General features: G+C 59.1%; 7 protein-coding genes across 7 annotated transcripts; 3 read left to right on the plus strand and 4 right to left on the minus strand.

The window, feature by feature from the left end:
* Nucleotides 1-558: 558 nt before the first annotated feature.
* Nucleotides 559-1,476, minus strand: VDAG_06468 (uncharacterized protein; the record flags this gene model as incomplete). The annotated part of the gene is made up of 1 exon (XM_009658846.1): nt 559-1,476. The coding sequence occupies one exon, from the start codon at nt 1,474-1,476 to the stop codon at nt 559-561; it is 918 nt and encodes a 305-aa protein (XP_009657141.1).
* Nucleotides 1,477-2,604: 1,128 nt separating this feature from the next.
* On the plus strand, nt 2,605-4,771 carry VDAG_06469 (LMBR1 domain-containing protein; the record flags this gene model as incomplete). Its single annotated transcript, XM_009658847.1, has 2 exons — nt 2,605-2,915; nt 2,974-4,771. 2 exons carry the CDS (start codon nt 2,605-2,607, stop codon nt 4,769-4,771), a joined length of 2,109 nt encoding a protein of 702 aa, XP_009657142.1.
* Nucleotides 4,772-5,244: 473 nt separating this feature from the next.
* VDAG_06470 (uncharacterized protein) lies at nt 5,245-6,567 on the plus strand (the record flags this gene model as incomplete). Its single annotated transcript, XM_009658848.1, has 1 exon — nt 5,245-6,567. One exon carries the CDS (start codon nt 5,245-5,247, stop codon nt 6,565-6,567), a length of 1,323 nt encoding a protein of 440 aa, XP_009657143.1.
* A 10-nt stretch (nt 6,568-6,577) lies between these two features.
* On the minus strand, nt 6,578-7,401 carry VDAG_06471 (mitochondrial import inner membrane translocase subunit tim-13). The gene is made up of 2 exons (XM_009658849.1): nt 7,149-7,401; nt 6,578-7,084 (listed from the first exon to the last, which is right to left on the minus strand). The coding sequence occupies exons 1-2, from the start codon at nt 7,230-7,232 to the stop codon at nt 6,905-6,907; spliced, it is 264 nt and encodes an 87-aa protein (XP_009657144.1). The 5' UTR covers nt 7,233-7,401; the 3' UTR covers nt 6,578-6,904.
* Nucleotides 7,402-7,808: 407 nt separating this feature from the next.
* Nucleotides 7,809-9,015, plus strand: VDAG_06472 (vesicular integral-membrane protein VIP36; the record flags this gene model as incomplete). Its single annotated transcript, XM_009658850.1, has 4 exons — nt 7,809-7,904; nt 7,984-8,007; nt 8,075-8,146; nt 8,224-9,015. The coding sequence occupies 4 exons, from the start codon at nt 7,809-7,811 to the stop codon at nt 9,013-9,015; spliced, it is 984 nt and encodes a 327-aa protein (XP_009657145.1).
* Nucleotides 9,016-9,758: 743 nt separating this feature from the next.
* VDAG_06473 (uncharacterized protein) lies at nt 9,759-11,326 on the minus strand (the record flags this gene model as incomplete). Its single annotated transcript, XM_009658851.1, has 2 exons — nt 9,759-11,129; nt 11,240-11,326. The coding sequence occupies 2 exons, from the start codon at nt 11,324-11,326 to the stop codon at nt 9,759-9,761; spliced, it is 1,458 nt and encodes a 485-aa protein (XP_009657146.1).
* Nucleotides 11,327-12,161: 835 nt separating this feature from the next.
* VDAG_06474 (cAMP-dependent protein kinase) lies at nt 12,162-14,507 on the minus strand (the record flags this gene model as incomplete). Its single annotated transcript, XM_009658852.1, has 4 exons — nt 12,162-12,748; nt 12,811-13,185; nt 13,252-13,505; nt 13,572-14,507. 4 exons carry the CDS (start codon nt 14,505-14,507, stop codon nt 12,721-12,723), a joined length of 1,593 nt encoding a protein of 530 aa, XP_009657147.1. The 3' UTR covers nt 12,162-12,720.
* Nucleotides 14,508-15,568: the final 1,061 nt, after the last annotated feature.

Raw genomic sequence — 15,568 nt, forward strand, 5'->3', positions numbered from 1 at the left:
ACGAATCATGCTGAAGTCGGGAAGTGCGCATGACGCCCGACAGGCTGGCCCCTCATTCGGTAAGGCTGTGGTGTGTATCTTTTGCTTCCAGCCTTGTGTTCCGGAGGATCAACGTTTCAGAGACACTATCGTCAAAACAAGTCGTCAATTTTTTCTGGAGCATAGCTACGCTCACATAGGCGACGGTCTTGCGCGGCTTGGAGTTCAAGGTATATCTACACCCACGACATTGAGGGGACGAGCAGGAGCATAGCACGCGCGAACTGAAAATAGTTTGATGTATCTCAACACTTGCATGGCCCGAGTTTTGAAGAATAAGGGGGGATGGCATGGGACAGCGTCGGCCACTGTAAGGACTGGGTTGAGCCTGATAGTTTTCACTGCAACGAACCAAGACTGCGGGCCTTCACATGTACGATTGTGCTCCTGGTGAGGCCCCAAGAGAGCTCGTCCGACTGACAGAGGTAGATGCAATTAGTTACTACGGCACTGTAGTCAAGGTACAAGGCACCAATAGGCCGTAGGCATCTTTTATCGCACCGCATCTCGAGGCGTAGTCTAGACAAATTCCCGCAGAGCATCATCCAGTGTCGTCGCCGTCTTGACCTTGTTCACGTCGTACAGCTGCTCGTCGGCCATCTCGAAAATGCCACTGTTGGTTAGGAGCTCGGCGGCGAGCGACGCATAATCCCACGACCGGCCCCGGCCGAACCGCTTACGCGACTCGTCAATCTGCTGCCGCAGCTCGTCGAGGCTACCAGCCTTTTCAATGCCGTAGGGCTTCCCGCTGACGCGGCCGTACGCCTCGGCGATCTCGACGAGGGTGCTGCGTCCGGATGGGATGTAGAAGAAGCCGCCCTGGCCGTCCTGCACGCCCTGGCCGTGGAGGAGGACGTCGATGGTGTAGGCGGCAGCATCATCCTGGGTGACCCAGGGGTGCTTCTTCTTCAGACCATCGTCACCCCAGTAGCGGAAGACGATCTTTTCGGGCCCCACGACGGGGGCGCCGGGGCCAAAGGGCGTCAGTATGTAGCTGGAGAAGATGCCGGTGAAGAGGTAGACGGGGCGGATGGTGCTTGTCAGGGCAGCATGATGCTCAAAGGCGATGCATGTATCATAGTGCTCAAATGTGCCATACTTCATCCGTGTCCAGTCGTAGTTCCAGGAGGAGGCAATGAAGACCTTGATGCCGGCGCGTTCGGCGGCGCGCAACAATAGGAGGGAGCCGTCGAGGCTCAGGATATCGGTCGGCGAGTAGGCGTTGATGATCGAGTCGACGCCGGCGACGGCCTTGTCGAGGGCGGGGATGTCCTCGTGGGAGGCCGATTGGACGAAGGACTCGAGGGAGGCGGCAATGGTGGGGTCGAGCTTGTCGGGGCTACGGCCGAGACCACGGACAGCGAGGCCGCGGTCCAGGGCGGTCCGGGCGAGGCGCTGGCCAAGGGAGCCAGTGATGCCGGCAATGAGAACGACCATGGTGGGATAATGGTGGGATAGGGGAACGGGGGTGAGGAGGAGAAGCTTGGTACGCCGATGATGCTTTGGTTCAGAAGACGGCGGAACGGTCGTCTCCAGGAGGCAATGATTGGAAGTGGAAGTCAAAGTCTCTTTGGGGAACGGCATCGTTGCTGTCCAGTGGCCACGCTTTTAATAATGTGTCCATCATTGACCCGTCTGGAAGATAGACGCGGGAGCAGAGCGATGGGATGGTCCATGGAGCTGTCGAAAAGCCTCCGAGGCGGAGTTCACTGAGTCTGGCATGACGTCTTTCTGGGCATGTCCTCCAATCTCTGAGGTCGGAAGAGTTGTGCGAACGTTAGGCGGACCTGGAGTCTCCACTGCCGCGAGGTAGACGGCGGACTTCTCGCATGCTGGCTGCATTGAGGGTGTCGCTGGAGTTGGCAATGACAAAGCAAAGTCCGCTCCGATGCTGATCCCGTGTGAAAGCAGTCGTGGCATGGCCTTCAGTGCTACTACGCACGGTAATTCTGTCGTCGGTCCCAGCAAGCACTTCTTCGCCTCAGGAGGAGGGGGTTTGAGATGGCTTGTTCGGGTGCTGTCAGGGTGAGAGAGGCCTCGTGCCTTGCCAGGTTCCTCATTGGCGTCTAAGCGGTCGAGATATTTGCCCAAGTAGAGCATGTTGATTGAAGATGAAGTTGTACATGAACCGAAAGACCAGCCTCGTCCCTCATCAGCAATGAAGAGGCCAAAGGCAGGGGAGGTGCAGTGCAGTGCGTACAGTGTAGTACAGTGCAGTACACAAGCAGGCAGGCAGGCAGGCAGGCAGTTAACGTTTGGGTGCCTGGATCGGGCGCTAACCCGGATGGTCTAGCGTACGTCCCGCTTCAAGTGGACACTCTGCATTCCTCGACGGCAGTGACGAAAGACCAAAGAAGACAGACGAAGACGGCAGGCACCGAGTCCCGGAAGGCTTGGGAACTGCGACCTCGACCCTGCATCATCACTACCATCGCCACCACCACCACCACCACAACCACATTATCATCCACCAGGCCTCGGCATCGGCATCGTCACAAAACGCCAGCCAGCGTTATCGCATCCGTATTTTATGGGGGACGCCCGTACGCCCACAACCACGACGTCATGTTCCACATTGTGAGCGCGTCGTCTGTCGCGCCCTCCATCGTCTTGACCTTGCTCGCCCTCCTTACCATCTCCTTGGTCGTCCTCCTGATCTTGCGCTTCTACCTGCCCCTACGGACGACGCCAGCATTCTATCTCGTCCCCATCTTCTTCGCACTCTGGCTGCCAGCATGCATGGTCCTTCTGGTCCCCGTCGACCTGGCCTCCGGTGCCAAGACGGACGATGAGGCCACCCGTGGTGTTTGGCTGCCCGCCAGGGTGCTGCTCGTATCCTGGAGGATCACCTACTGGCTCACGTTCGCCCTGACATGGTACGCGAAACCAGCTGCCGAGACTGCTCTGCCGTTGCTGACATGATGCGAACCGCAGGTTTATCCTCCCCATCCTCGGCGAATACTCCGACGCCGGCTACCGCGAACCCAAAGACAATGTTCTCTACTCTCTGCGCGCAAATGCCCAGTATCACGCCATGGTCTTCGGTGCTGGACTCGTCGGTCTCGTCTATCTCGTCACATCCCACGGCCTCAACTTCGCCTCCCTCAAAACGACCATCATGGCATTGGCCTATTTCTGGGGTCTCATCTTCGCCATCTACCTCATGGGCCACGGCCTCGTCTCGATTCCCCGCCGCCTCTTCCGTTTCGCCTCCATCAGCGGCAGGCTGCGCCGTCTTCAGAACCACGCGCCCAAGGTCCACGAGCGCATGGAGGATTCGCTCCTGACGCTGGAGGACATTGAGGTCCAAATCTCCGAGTTGAGTCGCCGCAAGGTCGGGAGCGCCCGGGACTTCCAGGAATGGATTGACGAGCTGGCCGAGATGGCCAACCTGCCCGAGTCGCAACCACGCTCTGGCATGCGCGGATCTGCCGAGAGCCGTGTCCTACCCACCGTCATCACCGAAAAGTACATGGCCGACCTGACGCGGAAGCTGACGCGCGCCCGTCATGCGCGGTCACGTTACACCGGCGAGTGGAACCATCTCGTGCAGGAGGCGGCTGCAACCCAGGCGATTCTCGATTCGGCAGCCTCCAAGAAGCTTGACTTCGGAGAACCGTCCCCCCACGCTGGCTTCTGGGATCGGACGACCATTCTGACGCCATACTCTCGTTACATCTTTTACTACCACATCCAGCCCTACGGCAGCATCCTTTTCGGTCTCTTCCTCGCCGCATGCTCGGCATGCATCGTGTGGTCTGAACTCATCAAGGCCGCCTTCCCCAAGCTCTCCGTCATCCGTATCAGTGTTGTCCACCACTGGGTCGGCGACAAGGGCCAGGTCGGCTTTGCTGGTCAGGTCATCTCCATCATGTGGCTCTTGTACATGTGCTCGGCTGCTTTTATCACCATGACCGAAGTCAAGACGTGGCGGAGCCGTGCGCTCGTCAAACGCAACACGGGGTACGAATCGGCGTTCTGGTACGCGGGTCAAGTCGCCAAGCTCAGCGTCCCCCTGTCCTACAACTTTATGACATTTCTGCCCAAGGTCATCTACGAGAAGACGCTGTTCTACCACATCCTGGGGCAGTATATCAACCTGACGCCACTGACGAGCTTCATGGACTACCTCTTCCCAATTCTCGTGCTCGTCCCCGTCCTTGCCACGCTCTTTGGCCTCTACGGCAAAGTCCAACGGTTCTTCGGTTTTGGCGTTGACATTATCGAGGATGAGGACGAAGACAACCAGCGAACGTATGGTGCAGGATCGTGGCGTGAGGGTCGTGACCTGATCGAGCGCGATCTCGGCGGCAACTCGAGCGCCCGGCGCCGCGAGGAGACGTTTGCCCGTCTTGGCGCTGCTGCAGCCGCCTCTGCTGCCCGATCCGCCCCTGTTCTCACCGTGCCCGGCGGGGCGTCCTCACCAGCGCGATCTCCCGTGCGTGCGTCGGCGCAGGACAGGCGCGAGAGGGTGTCACGACCGGCGTACACCGATGCGGACGCTGAGGACCAAAACTTCTTCGAATCCCTGGGCCATCGCATGAAGAACACCATGGACACGTTTGAAGCTCCCAACTGGTTCCAGGACATCAAGAAGCCCAAGTGGATGGGTGGAGACGATGACGGAGCGCCGGCTGGCAGCAGCAGCGGCGGGGCCGGTGCCGGCGGGCCGTCCTCGACCGAGTCGGATATCCGGAGGTGGTTTGGAGGTGAGAGCAGAATCCGTCTTTGAGCTTATCGCACGGCAGGCGTTCGATCTGTCTTCATTCCCTTGCATGTTTCTCTATTTATTCTTTCGGGTGGCGGTCGAAGGGGCCTGATTCTCTACCAAGAGCTGGGGAGATTGCATAGTACGGAGTTTGGGCGAAGCAGAGGCTGGCTGCCACGCTCTTTTTGACACTTGGATTGCAGGATAGATCTAGATACATTACTAATTAATGAACCGAATCAGTCGGTCTCCTTCCGTGTTGCATGGCGGCAATCGACGTGTCGTATGGATTCTGTCGACGTTCGTAGGGCTGCAGGGTCTGGTTTGGCTGAGCCAATCACACGGACCAACTGCAAGTCTGGTGGGTGCCTGACGCCACTACACACTGCATCAAGCTCTCAACTGTCCAGCGAGTCTTTGCCGTCACCCATCTACCCATCCATCCATCCATCCAGGCAACCTTCATGACGGACGCCGCCAACATATCCACCACCACAATGAGCAAACCAGGCGGCATCTCCTTCGGCCTTAACCTCTCCAAGAAACCAGGGCTCCAAAAAAAGCCCGCCCTCGCAAAACGGAAACCCTTTGGCGGCAACGATGATTCAGACGACGACGACAACAGCAGCAGCACAGCCAAGCCCGCCACCGGCAAGGTCCAAGCCATTGGCGAACTAGACGGCTTCGAAACGCCCGGCGCAGCAGCGGCATCCCGAACCCCGGAAGACGAAGACGACGCCCAGCGGCGCAAGGCAAAGGCCAGGCGAAACGCCCCGCCCGCCGCACCACCGACCCTCAAGGCGCGGACGAACCACGAGAGCGCGCTGTTCGGCGACCTGGCGGGCGCGCTGACGGCGCGGCGCAACGCCGCCGCCGCCGAGGCCGTCGATTCGAGCGTGTACGACTATGACGGCGTCTACGACGCGCTCAAGGCGGCATCGGCGCGCGGAAACCGGACGGCGGACGATGATGACGGGGAGGAGGCCGAGGGCGGGGCGGCGCGCAAGCCGCGGTACATGAAGAGCGTCATTGCGGCGGCGGCGGTGCGGAAGCGCGACGCGCTGATTGCCGAGGAGAAGAAGATTGCGCGCGAGCGCGAGGAGGAGGGCGAGGCGTTTGCTGACAAGGAAAAGTTCGTCACCGAGGCGTACCGGAAGCAGCAGGAGGAGAACAGGCGCATCGAGGCCGAGGAGAAGAGGCGCGAGGAGGAGGAGGAGCGGAAGAACAAGGCGGGCGGCATGACGGCGTTTTACAAGGGCTTGCTGAACCGCGGCGAGGAGAGGCATCAGGAGATGATGAAGGCTGCCGAGGAACAGGCCAAGAATGCGCCTGCGGAGCGCGAAAAGAAGGAGGGAAAAGGGCAGCGGGACGAGGAGCAGCCTGACAAGGAAGCGACGGACGCCAACCGGGCGAGCGAGATCAACAAGAAGGGCGGCAAGATTGCCATCAACGAAGACGGCCAGGTCGTCGACAAGCGCGAGCTGCTACGGGGCGGCCTCAACGTCGGCGCCAAGAAGGAGGCACAGGTCAGGAGAGAGGCCAGCCGGCCAAAGGATGACGGGCACGACCGGGGTTCGGGGTCCGGCTTCATCGGTGCTGGCGGCAAAGGCGCCATGCGCGAGCGGCAGACGCGCATGCTCGAGCAGCAGCTCGCCGAGTCGCTCAAGCGGTCACGCGAGGAGGAGGAACAGGAGCGCGAGAAGATCGAGACGTCGGCCAAATCGAGGAAGACGGAAGGCGAGATCTCCAGCGCCAAGGAGAGATACCTGGCGAGAAAGCGCGAGGCGGAAGAGGCAAAGAAGAAAAAGGCGGCTGAGTAGGACATTTTTTGATACCCCCGAGAGATGGCTTCCCCAGATCAGGGGTGTGTCATCTAAGATTATAGCTCTACAAGAAAGAGTTTGTCTCCAAGAAGATCAGAGCGCCACCAATGTGTTGATTGTACATGTGCCCCCCCCGCCTCTAACACTACACGACTGTGGCAGCACTGGCAGCAGCCTCTTGACGCAGGCATTCGTTCCCGGCTGGGCCTGGGTCTTCGCCTTCCACAAGTGAGGCGCGGCCACCCTTTTTGCGACTCATATCCGGGTCATTGTTTTTGATGGTACATTCGGCACGGGGCCGTTCGATTTCGATGATTCGCGAGCAGTCTCGATCTTAGGAAGACAGAGCCTGATTGCCAGACTCTTGGCGTATCCTGGCGATATAGGCCGTGTTGACCTGGTTCCATGCCGACATGTATTTCTCCATGCACGACGTCATGCATGTCGTCTCGCCGCTGGACAGCGAGGTGCCGGGCTTGGGGACGCACTTCTCGAAGCAGTTCTCCTGGAGTTTCTGGGCGGCGTCAGTCGACTGCATCCTTTGCCCTGCAGCGTCCGACAGGGGGCTGCAGACATACCTCGATGAGAACACGGGCATTGGCCATGTTGGCCTCCTGAAGGACCTGCTTCTGGAGCGCCCTCTTGACGGATTCGGAGTCCATTGTGATGGGTGATGGTGTGATGCGAGATTTTTTTTCGTGGTGCAGTTGAAGGGCAAGTGTCGGAAGGAGGGTATCGTCAAGTAGGAGCGGGTGTAACAATGGAAGCACGGGTGTTGATGACCAGGTCCCTCGGGTAAGTAGACGACGGGAAGTAGCGATGATCAAGGTTGAAGAGCTTGATGGATTGGAGTGGCTGAAGCGTAAATCTGCGCCACATATCACCAGCCTCAGGCCACCATCTCTCCAACCGACGTCAGGCGAGCGAGCGGGACAGGGGGGAGCTCCAAAACGCCGTGACCCCAGGTTTCCATTCCAGGAAACCTAAGGTACCTACCTACCTTACTTACTACTGGGCCGAAAAGTGAAAGAGGACAGCTAACGGCCCTGGCCAGCCATTGCAACGCTCTGCACCCAACAACCCCCCCCCCCCCCCCTCCCTCAAATTCACGACCATCTCCTCCTCGACGCCGCCGCCGACCGACCCTTGTGCGTCGCTGGATCCCGGCTTTGCTCTCGTCTTTTTGTCTTCTATTCTTTGTTGCTTTCTTCTGGATCCCTGACGATACGCCGGCAACCATGTGGCTGAAGTCGCTCGTGTCGGCCTTGGGGCTGGCTGCTCTGGCTCGGGGCCAGAAGACCTCGGAAGATGACGGCGAGGTCCGGAGCATTGGTGTATGTTGACACGCTGGCGCAACCCTCTTCTTGATCTGGTCGATTGGTGTAGTGTACTGACTGACAATGCGTGATCTAGCTGCGCACCCACTCCCTCCAACAGGTTTGCACCATGGCCTCTCCAACACCAACTTCTCCCCTGAACGCCGACCGCTAAAACAGCTCGACAGCCCTACCTCGACTCGGACATGCAGAGCCGATGGTACGACTTTGGTGGCGACGCGATCATCCGGGACAGACTCGTGGGTGGCTTCCCCCCCTTCTCGCTTTCTTTCGCCATGCTCTGCTGTGTTCATGCCATGAAGAGGGGGAAAAAAAGGAGTCTGACACGAGAGACAGATACATCCGCCTGACATCGGACCGCCCATCGCAATCGGGCTGGCTCTTCTCGCGCGTGCCACTGACGGCGACCAACTGGGAGATTGAGGTCGAGTTCAAAATCTCAGGCAAGGGCCAGCTCTACGGCGACGGCTTCGCCTTCTGGGTGACCAAGAACCGCGGGCAGATGGGCCCCGTGTTCGGGGCGGCGGACCGCTTCGAGGGCCTCGGCGTCTTCTTCGACACGTACAAGAACAACCGGCCGGGCGTCGTGTTCCCCTACGTCATGGCCATGCACGGCGACGGCCAGACGCCCTACGACAAGGACAACGACGGCAAGGCGTCCGAGCTCGCCGGCTGCTCGGCGCGCGGCATCCGCAACGCCGCCGTGCCCTCGCGCTTCAAGCTGACCTACTTCCAGGACAAGCTGCTCAAGCTCGAGCTGCAGTACAAGTCCGAGGGCGACTGGCAGCTGTGCTTCGAGACGCGCCAGCCCCCGGCCCTGCCGTCCATCGCCTACCTCGGCTTCAGCGCCGAGACGGGCGAGCTGCACGACAACCACGACATCATCTCCGTCGCCGCCAAGAACCTCTACACCGCCCCCGGCAAGAACAAGAACCCCTCGACCCCCGGCAGCGGCCAGTCGTCGAGCCGCGGCCCCGCCCCCGTCAAGGAGGGCGGCAGCTGGACCTGGTTCTTCGGCAAGATCATCCTCTTCATTCTCGTCCTCGGCGCCGCCTACGTCGGCTACACGGCCTGGCGGGCGAAGAACGACAAGCGCCACCGCTTCTGAGCGCTTGGCTCTGCTTTACCTCTGACATGCCGACGCGGGGTGGGCCAAGGCGGTGATGGCGACGCCTGGAGAAACGGGTGGGCTAGGGCGGTGATGCCGACACATGGAGAAACGGGATGGGCTAGGGCGGTGATCGTGACGGAAACACGTGCAAACTGCAAAAAATTGGGTTGGACAAGATGGGGCAAGGACGGAAACGAGACGTAGGCGACGACGCCACGGAGTCACGGAGATGAAGCAGACATGCGGTACCGTGCCTGCGGCGGTTTACAAACTTTTCTCACGTTGTTCCTGATGTTCTTGTTCCTGTAAGAGTGTATGTCACAGTGAGATTCGGAGTTCAAGAAATGACCACGAGCCTGATCAAGTGATGTTTAACATGCAATGTTGAGACATGAGTGAGTAGTTTGAGTAGGGAGCGGTTGCCACGGATTTGCTACAACTCGGTGCATCATGCCGGGATAACCAATTCACGCCTGAACGCTGGCTGTGTACTCCTTCCAACGCCCAAAAGAACCGACCCGCCTCAGAACACATCTTATCAAGTATATGTCATCATTCATTGAAAATGTCTATCTAATCCAAGCCTGTACTGTTGTTGCCCCAGTCATTACGTCGTGAAGTATATACACACCACTTGTCGAGAATTATCACCCCGTCTCCTGAATCCTTTTAAGACTTTGTCGGAGTCACGAGAATCGGGCAAAAAAGGGTCCTGCCGCATCTCATGACAGCCGCCCCCTCTACGGCTTGACCGGCGCCGTGACCGAGGTCCACGTATTGGCCTTGCTCATGGTCCGCTTCCGCATCATGGCCATGATATCGGCCTCCATGTGCTCAATGTTCTTCTCAAGGTCATCGTCCTCGAGCTTGAAGCGGCCCTCGCGGCGGCGGTCAAACTGCAGCCAGCCGAGGACAATGGCGGCCGTGACGGGCACGGTGATGACAAAGTAGACCCACAGCTGGGTCGAGACGACCGTCTCGGCGCCGGCGCCAAAGTCGAAGAAGGTCATGCTGAAGACGGAGGCGAGGAAGGTGCCGGGCAGGAAGATGGCGCCGAGGAGAGAAATGGTCTTCATGGCCGTGCTGTCGCGCTTGCTGGCGTGGGCGAGGCGGCGCTGCTCGCCGGCCATCTGGAACTGAATCTTGGACTCGCGCTGCGACAGCAGGTTGTAGAGGGCGCTGCGCTGGATGTGGAGGCGCTCGAGCGTCGTGGCCTGGTAGTTTTCGATGCCGACGAGCTTGGCCGTGTAGAAATCGAGTCGGCTCAGAAGGCTGCGGTGCAGCTTGTCGAGCTGGGCACCCTCGACGCCAGCCTTGCGCTCGTCGGGCAGCTGTGCCCAGAACTTTTGCATTGCCTCCTTCATCTGCGCGACGACCTCCTGGTAGGCCTGTGGCCGCTTCCACAGCACCTGCGAGTGGCACTCGACGAGATCGCGGCTGATGGCGTCGACCTCCATGACGCCGTCCTCACGCACGTAGCCCTCCTTCTCCTCGATGGCGTCGCGCATGCTGACGGCGTGCTCGAGGCGGCGAAGCCAGTCGCGCGCATCACGCTGCTTCTGGTCGTTGCGCGGCGACAGGTCGTACGACAGGATGATGATGGGTAGCAGCATCGGGTGACCGACCTGGGCCGAGCAGGCCTTGAGGTGGGTGATGGACTCGGCAATGTCGCTCGACGAGGTGCCCTTGACAAACCCCGTCGTGAGTCCCGACTTGACCGCGTGCGAGAGCATAATCTCCCATCCGCGCGTCTTGCCCTTCTTGCGCACGTCCGACTTGCGAAAGATGATCTGCAGATGCGGATCCTCGTCGTCCTGGTCGTAGGAGCACCAGAAAAAGGGCCCGACGACAGAAGTGCCCTCGATGCCGCGGTAGGGTAGACGCATCGTCTCGACCATGGACTTGTACGTCGCGCGCGGGAAGGAGATGACAAAGGGCGCAAACGTTTCGTTGTCCTTGGCGTTCTTCTGGAGGACGAGGCGCATCGCACTCTGACGCTTCGTGTCAGGCTTCATCTTGTCCGGCGCCCGGAAGGCGCCCCTCTCATTGAGATAGTTCTCAAACTCATCCGACGTCAAGGGGTGCTCCTCGACGCAGTTGTAGAAGGTGTCCTTGGGGGGGTAGAGTGGTCAGCCGCACAGTTGGTCTCATTCAAGCATCATCCCGGCTGGCCAATGCCCTGAGTCGTGATTGAAAAGCCAGGTCAGACAGAAGAACTCACAGAATAGTTGAGGACCTCAAGATAGCTCGTCGCCTCGTGCACCTCCTTGCACTCATCCACAAAGAACTTGAACATGTAGTCGTCCATCTTGTCGCCCGCTCTTGTCCCGTCTTGGCTTCCGAAGACTCCGCACACACTCTCGGTCGATTGGGGCCGCCCGTCAGCTCGAGCTCCAGCGCCAGACCGCAGCTATGCAAAACCAAAGCTTGAACAGGACTGGCGGGGTAGGTGAAGACGGGTGCAGCGCTGTGCGAAGCAATGCAGTCAGGAAGCAATGAACGAACGATCAAGAGCTCCAATGGACGCATGCAAGGAAAGGAAAAGCAAGAGAAGGACGCGAGAATCGGAGAAATCTGCGGGCTGCGGGTTGACCTGCCGCCCGTCATCTCCTCACCATCAGTCTTGCAGTAGGCACAGTAGGTAAGGTAGGCAAGGGGGGGGGCGCGCCTCCCGATCCCCAACCTCTTTTCCTGAGGTCGGGGCCAATGGGCGACGAGGCGGAGGGGCGTACGGGCCCAGGGCTGCTGGGGCCGCTCTTGGGGCGGTGCAGCGGGGACCTTGTAGGTGCCTTGGGTGTTTCCTGCTCTGGCTGCTCACTGTCCGGGGGGGTCGGGGCCCACCTGGTGCGGCTTCCGGGCGAACACCCCGCACTTTCGGTGAGGCGCTCCTGACTTCTATCTCCTCGCTGTGCCCTGCCTCTTGCCTGCTATCGCCCTTTGTTGCCTCCTGCTACCTCCTTCTCCTGCCCCATGTCTCCTTGCAGTGCAGTGCAGCGCTGACTGGCCCTGAGCCCTTGCGACTCCATCTGTGCCGTCGCCCTGTTCCACGAGACGCGAAATTGCTGACTTGACCTCATCATAGTCGTCTCACATCTGCCCGCGTCATTGGTGAATCAGCGTCAAGAAATACCGTGCGAAAACCATGCCACAATAACATATATTGTCATGTCAATGAATGGCCATCGCAGAGTGGCTATGGTCGGCACGCCATGGCCAGGTGATGTAGGGCGTCGTCGTTGCAGGGCCTATTCGATACTGTAGCACTCCAACCGCCTCCTCTCCTCACGCACATCCAACACCTACATCCAAGCGCCTGCGTCTTTCCAAACCTGAGCCCTCTGTTTTCGCATCCCAGCAGGAAATTGTTGAAAAAAAAGCCTCCTCATGTCCCGTCATCCAGCACCCATCATCTTGACACGTTCATTATCCAGAAAAATAATGATCAGAACGACACTAGAGCAAGTGCGCTAGCGCTCATCACGACCGACCCCTCTCCAGTGCTTCGGCCTTGTCGCATTCCTTTCCCGGCCTGCAGGTGTGGCCATGACGAATGGCCTTGTAGGGCCACATGGGGCTTCGCATGAGCGCTCGTGGTCCCGTTGGTAGATTTGCCGTGGCTGTGTCTCTCCTGTCAAACGTCGTCTCTGCCGACATTCGCGTCACTGGCCTCTGATACCCATACCATCATGGCGGGGGGCCAACTCAAAACTCGGTGAAGAGATGGCCGAATCTGGATCGCGGTTGGGTTAGTCACTTGTCATGCGCTCCCCGCAGTCCCAATGCTTTACTCACTCGTCGTGCCCCGTCGCACCGTACTTCTCAGTCTCTTCTGGGTACCGGTCGAATTGGCTTGCGTCGCCCGTGCCACCCTTGACGGGCGGGCTGTACGGCGCATCAATATCCTTCTTCGCCAGTCGCTCCCACGTAACCTCCGCGAACCAGGGGTGGTTCTTGACGTCCTTCGAGCCGTGGTAAAGGTTGCCCAGGCGCTTCGTCAGATCCGCCGTGATCAGCTTCTCCAAGAGGTCCCGCGCGCTAGGGTCCATGTACTGCGGGTACTTGACCTTGCCGCGCAGGATGTTTTCGTAGATCTTCATCGGCGACCCGCTGTCCCAGAAGGGCGTGTAGCCGCACAGCATTTCGTAGACGAGGATACCTAGTGACCACCTTTTGTCGCACGTTAGCCTGCCCTGCCCACCTGCATTGCGGGAAACGAGGAATAAGGCCACCTACCAATCCACGGACTTGTTGTAGCCCTTGTTCGATACGACCTCGGGCGCCAAGTAGTCAGGTGTGCCGCAAAGCGTCCATGTCTTGTCTGGTACCTTCTTGGCGAATCCAAAATCAGTAATCTTGAGGTGGCCGTGTCGATCGAGCAAGAGATTCTCTGGCTTCAGATCTCGGTAGATTATGTCCTTCTCGTGCATGTATTCCAACGCGAGTGTGACCTCGGCGGCATAAAACTTGGCGACAGGGTTCGGGAATCGCTGTACAATTACATGTCAGTTCAAGCTGGGACCTCCGACTCAGGCCGGGCGTCTCTAGTCACTTACACCGGATTTACGAAGCAACGAGAACAGCTCGCCGCCCTCGACAAAGTCCATGACCATGTATAGGTTCTTGGAGTCCTGGAAGGTGCCCCACAGGGTTATCAGGAATGGATGCTTGACCTCGCCAAGCATGCGCCGCTCATCGTTCGTGTGCTCGACCTGCTTCATCTTGACGACCTGCGCCTTCTTGAGAACCTTGACGGCGTAGAAGCGCTGGTTGTGTTTAGACTGGACAAGGTGTACTCGACCGAAGCTGCCCGTGCCGAGGGTGCGTAGCAGGTCGAAATCGGTGAGGGTGTATTTGCCCTTGGTCTGGCGAGCCTGGCCTTGGTCTTGGCCATGTTGTTGCAATTGATGCTGGTGGTTGTGTAGTTGCTGTTGTGGCGGATGCATCATGGATTGGGCTTGTTGCTGTTGTAGGCGTTCGGGATCGGTGCCAGGACTGGCCGAGGGTTGAATGTGAGACGCGGGTTGGGTTAGGAATGTGTTGGACTGCTGATTCGAGCCGTCATGCTGTTGAGGGGGGTTGATGAGGTTACTGATACTCGGTAGGCTTTTTTGCGAGTCGGATTGCAGAGGGTTGTGGTGAAGAGCCGCGTGAGGGCTGTTCTGGTGATTTGCCGGGTGAACAGATACGGGATACATGCCCGGCGACAGGTTATCGGCCTCAGCAGAAGGCGCCAATTGATGCTGCTGCTGTTGCTGTTGCTGCTGCTGTTGCTGCTGCTGCTGCTGCTGCTGGGGATTCACCTGCGAATTGGCCGAGGCAGACGCTGACGGCGAAGAGGAAACGACAGAGGCAACAGGAATGGAGCTCGACTTGCGCGCGGCGCTGGTGGGGGTAATGGGGCTGTTGGGCTGGCTCGAGGTTTGGGGCTCCTGATTGTTGTCTCGTGTCCGCTTCTTCTTGAGTAGCCCGGAGAGATTGAGAGAAGGCATAAGGGAGAAGAGAGGGGGGGTTGGTCAGGGAGAAGAGAAGCGGCGTCGCAACCCTCCGAGGCGAAAAAGCACTGGTGGTGCCGGGGCAGGCGTTTTCGAGTTTGCGAGAGTTGGGATGGGCAGGATCAGGGCCAAGCCAGAGTCAGAGACAGAAATGGCGGAGGACGGTTGGTGGTGGTGGCAGCTTGGAGCACAGCACGGCTGACAGCCGGGGGGGCTCGTGGGTTCGGTTTCGTGGTTCTTGTTCGTAGCTCGTGGCTCGTGGCAGGTCTGAGAATGTGAGAACAGACGGGAACAGCGCCCGGGAGCGTGGAGACGTTTTGGAGGGGGAGGGTGGTGTGGGTGGGTATGGACGACGACGGGACCAGGCCAACAACAGCGAGCGCAGGGGGCTGCAGGCGTCAATTGTTAGGTAGAGGGGCGCTGGTTTGAACAATGCGGGCCCAGTGGCACATTCCAGGACAGGACACTGGGACCTGGGGTGTGTCGTAGGAGTCAGTGAGGGCCAGGGCCAGTCGCAAGGGGGTGAACCGTGGCTGGCGAGAAGCAGCTTGCGGAATTCGAGCTCGAATACGAATTGGAGCAGCAGTGGTAGGTTCAATTGCAGAAAAAGGATGAAAACAGCATCAACGTCCCGGCCGTCAGTCCTGTTCGTCTGCCGTGCCTGCGAACTGTCTGTCGCCTTCAACGTTACTTCGTCTGCTGGTAGGTCGGTTTGAGCCGTACAGAGAAGCAAGTATGGTCGCGGTCTGACGTCGGTTCGATCTTGTTTCTTTCTTCTGGCTACAGCGAACGTCCCTCGGGATGAAAAGGTTGGGGTGGATGGCTGGGCTTGACAGGTTCGGTCCAGGTCCTGTTTGTCTGTGTCTCAAGGCTCAGTTTGGGACATGCCAGATCTACGAGCAAGACAGAGCAGTTGCGTGCAGGTGCATATACAGCTGTGTAGGTAAGGTAGGTTGAGCAATTGCAGAGTGATTTTCTTCTGTAGTCGATGTGAGAGGGGGGGTGTTCGGGATCAAAGACGCTGCCACGTCTAGTGGGCGCGGATGCTGTGCTGGGCG

Source organism: Verticillium dahliae, genomic scaffold (genome assembly GCF_000150675.1).
Source record: "Verticillium dahliae VdLs.17 supercont1.12 genomic scaffold, whole genome shotgun sequence".
Lineage (NCBI taxonomy): Eukaryota > Fungi > Ascomycota > Sordariomycetes > Glomerellales > Plectosphaerellaceae > Verticillium > Verticillium dahliae.

What these genes read in the sequence shown, in the direction of transcription:
- VDAG_06471 (XM_009658849.1), bottom strand. Translation starts at nt 7,232, where the DNA reads ATGGACTCCGAATCCGTCAAGAGGGCGCTCCAGAAGCAGGTCCTTCAG. An exon ending in ATGCCCGTGTTCTCATCGAG is followed by an intron (nt 7,085 to 7,148) that starts GTATGTCTGCAG and finishes GACGCCGCCCAG; the next exon opens with AAACTCCAGGAGAACTGCTT.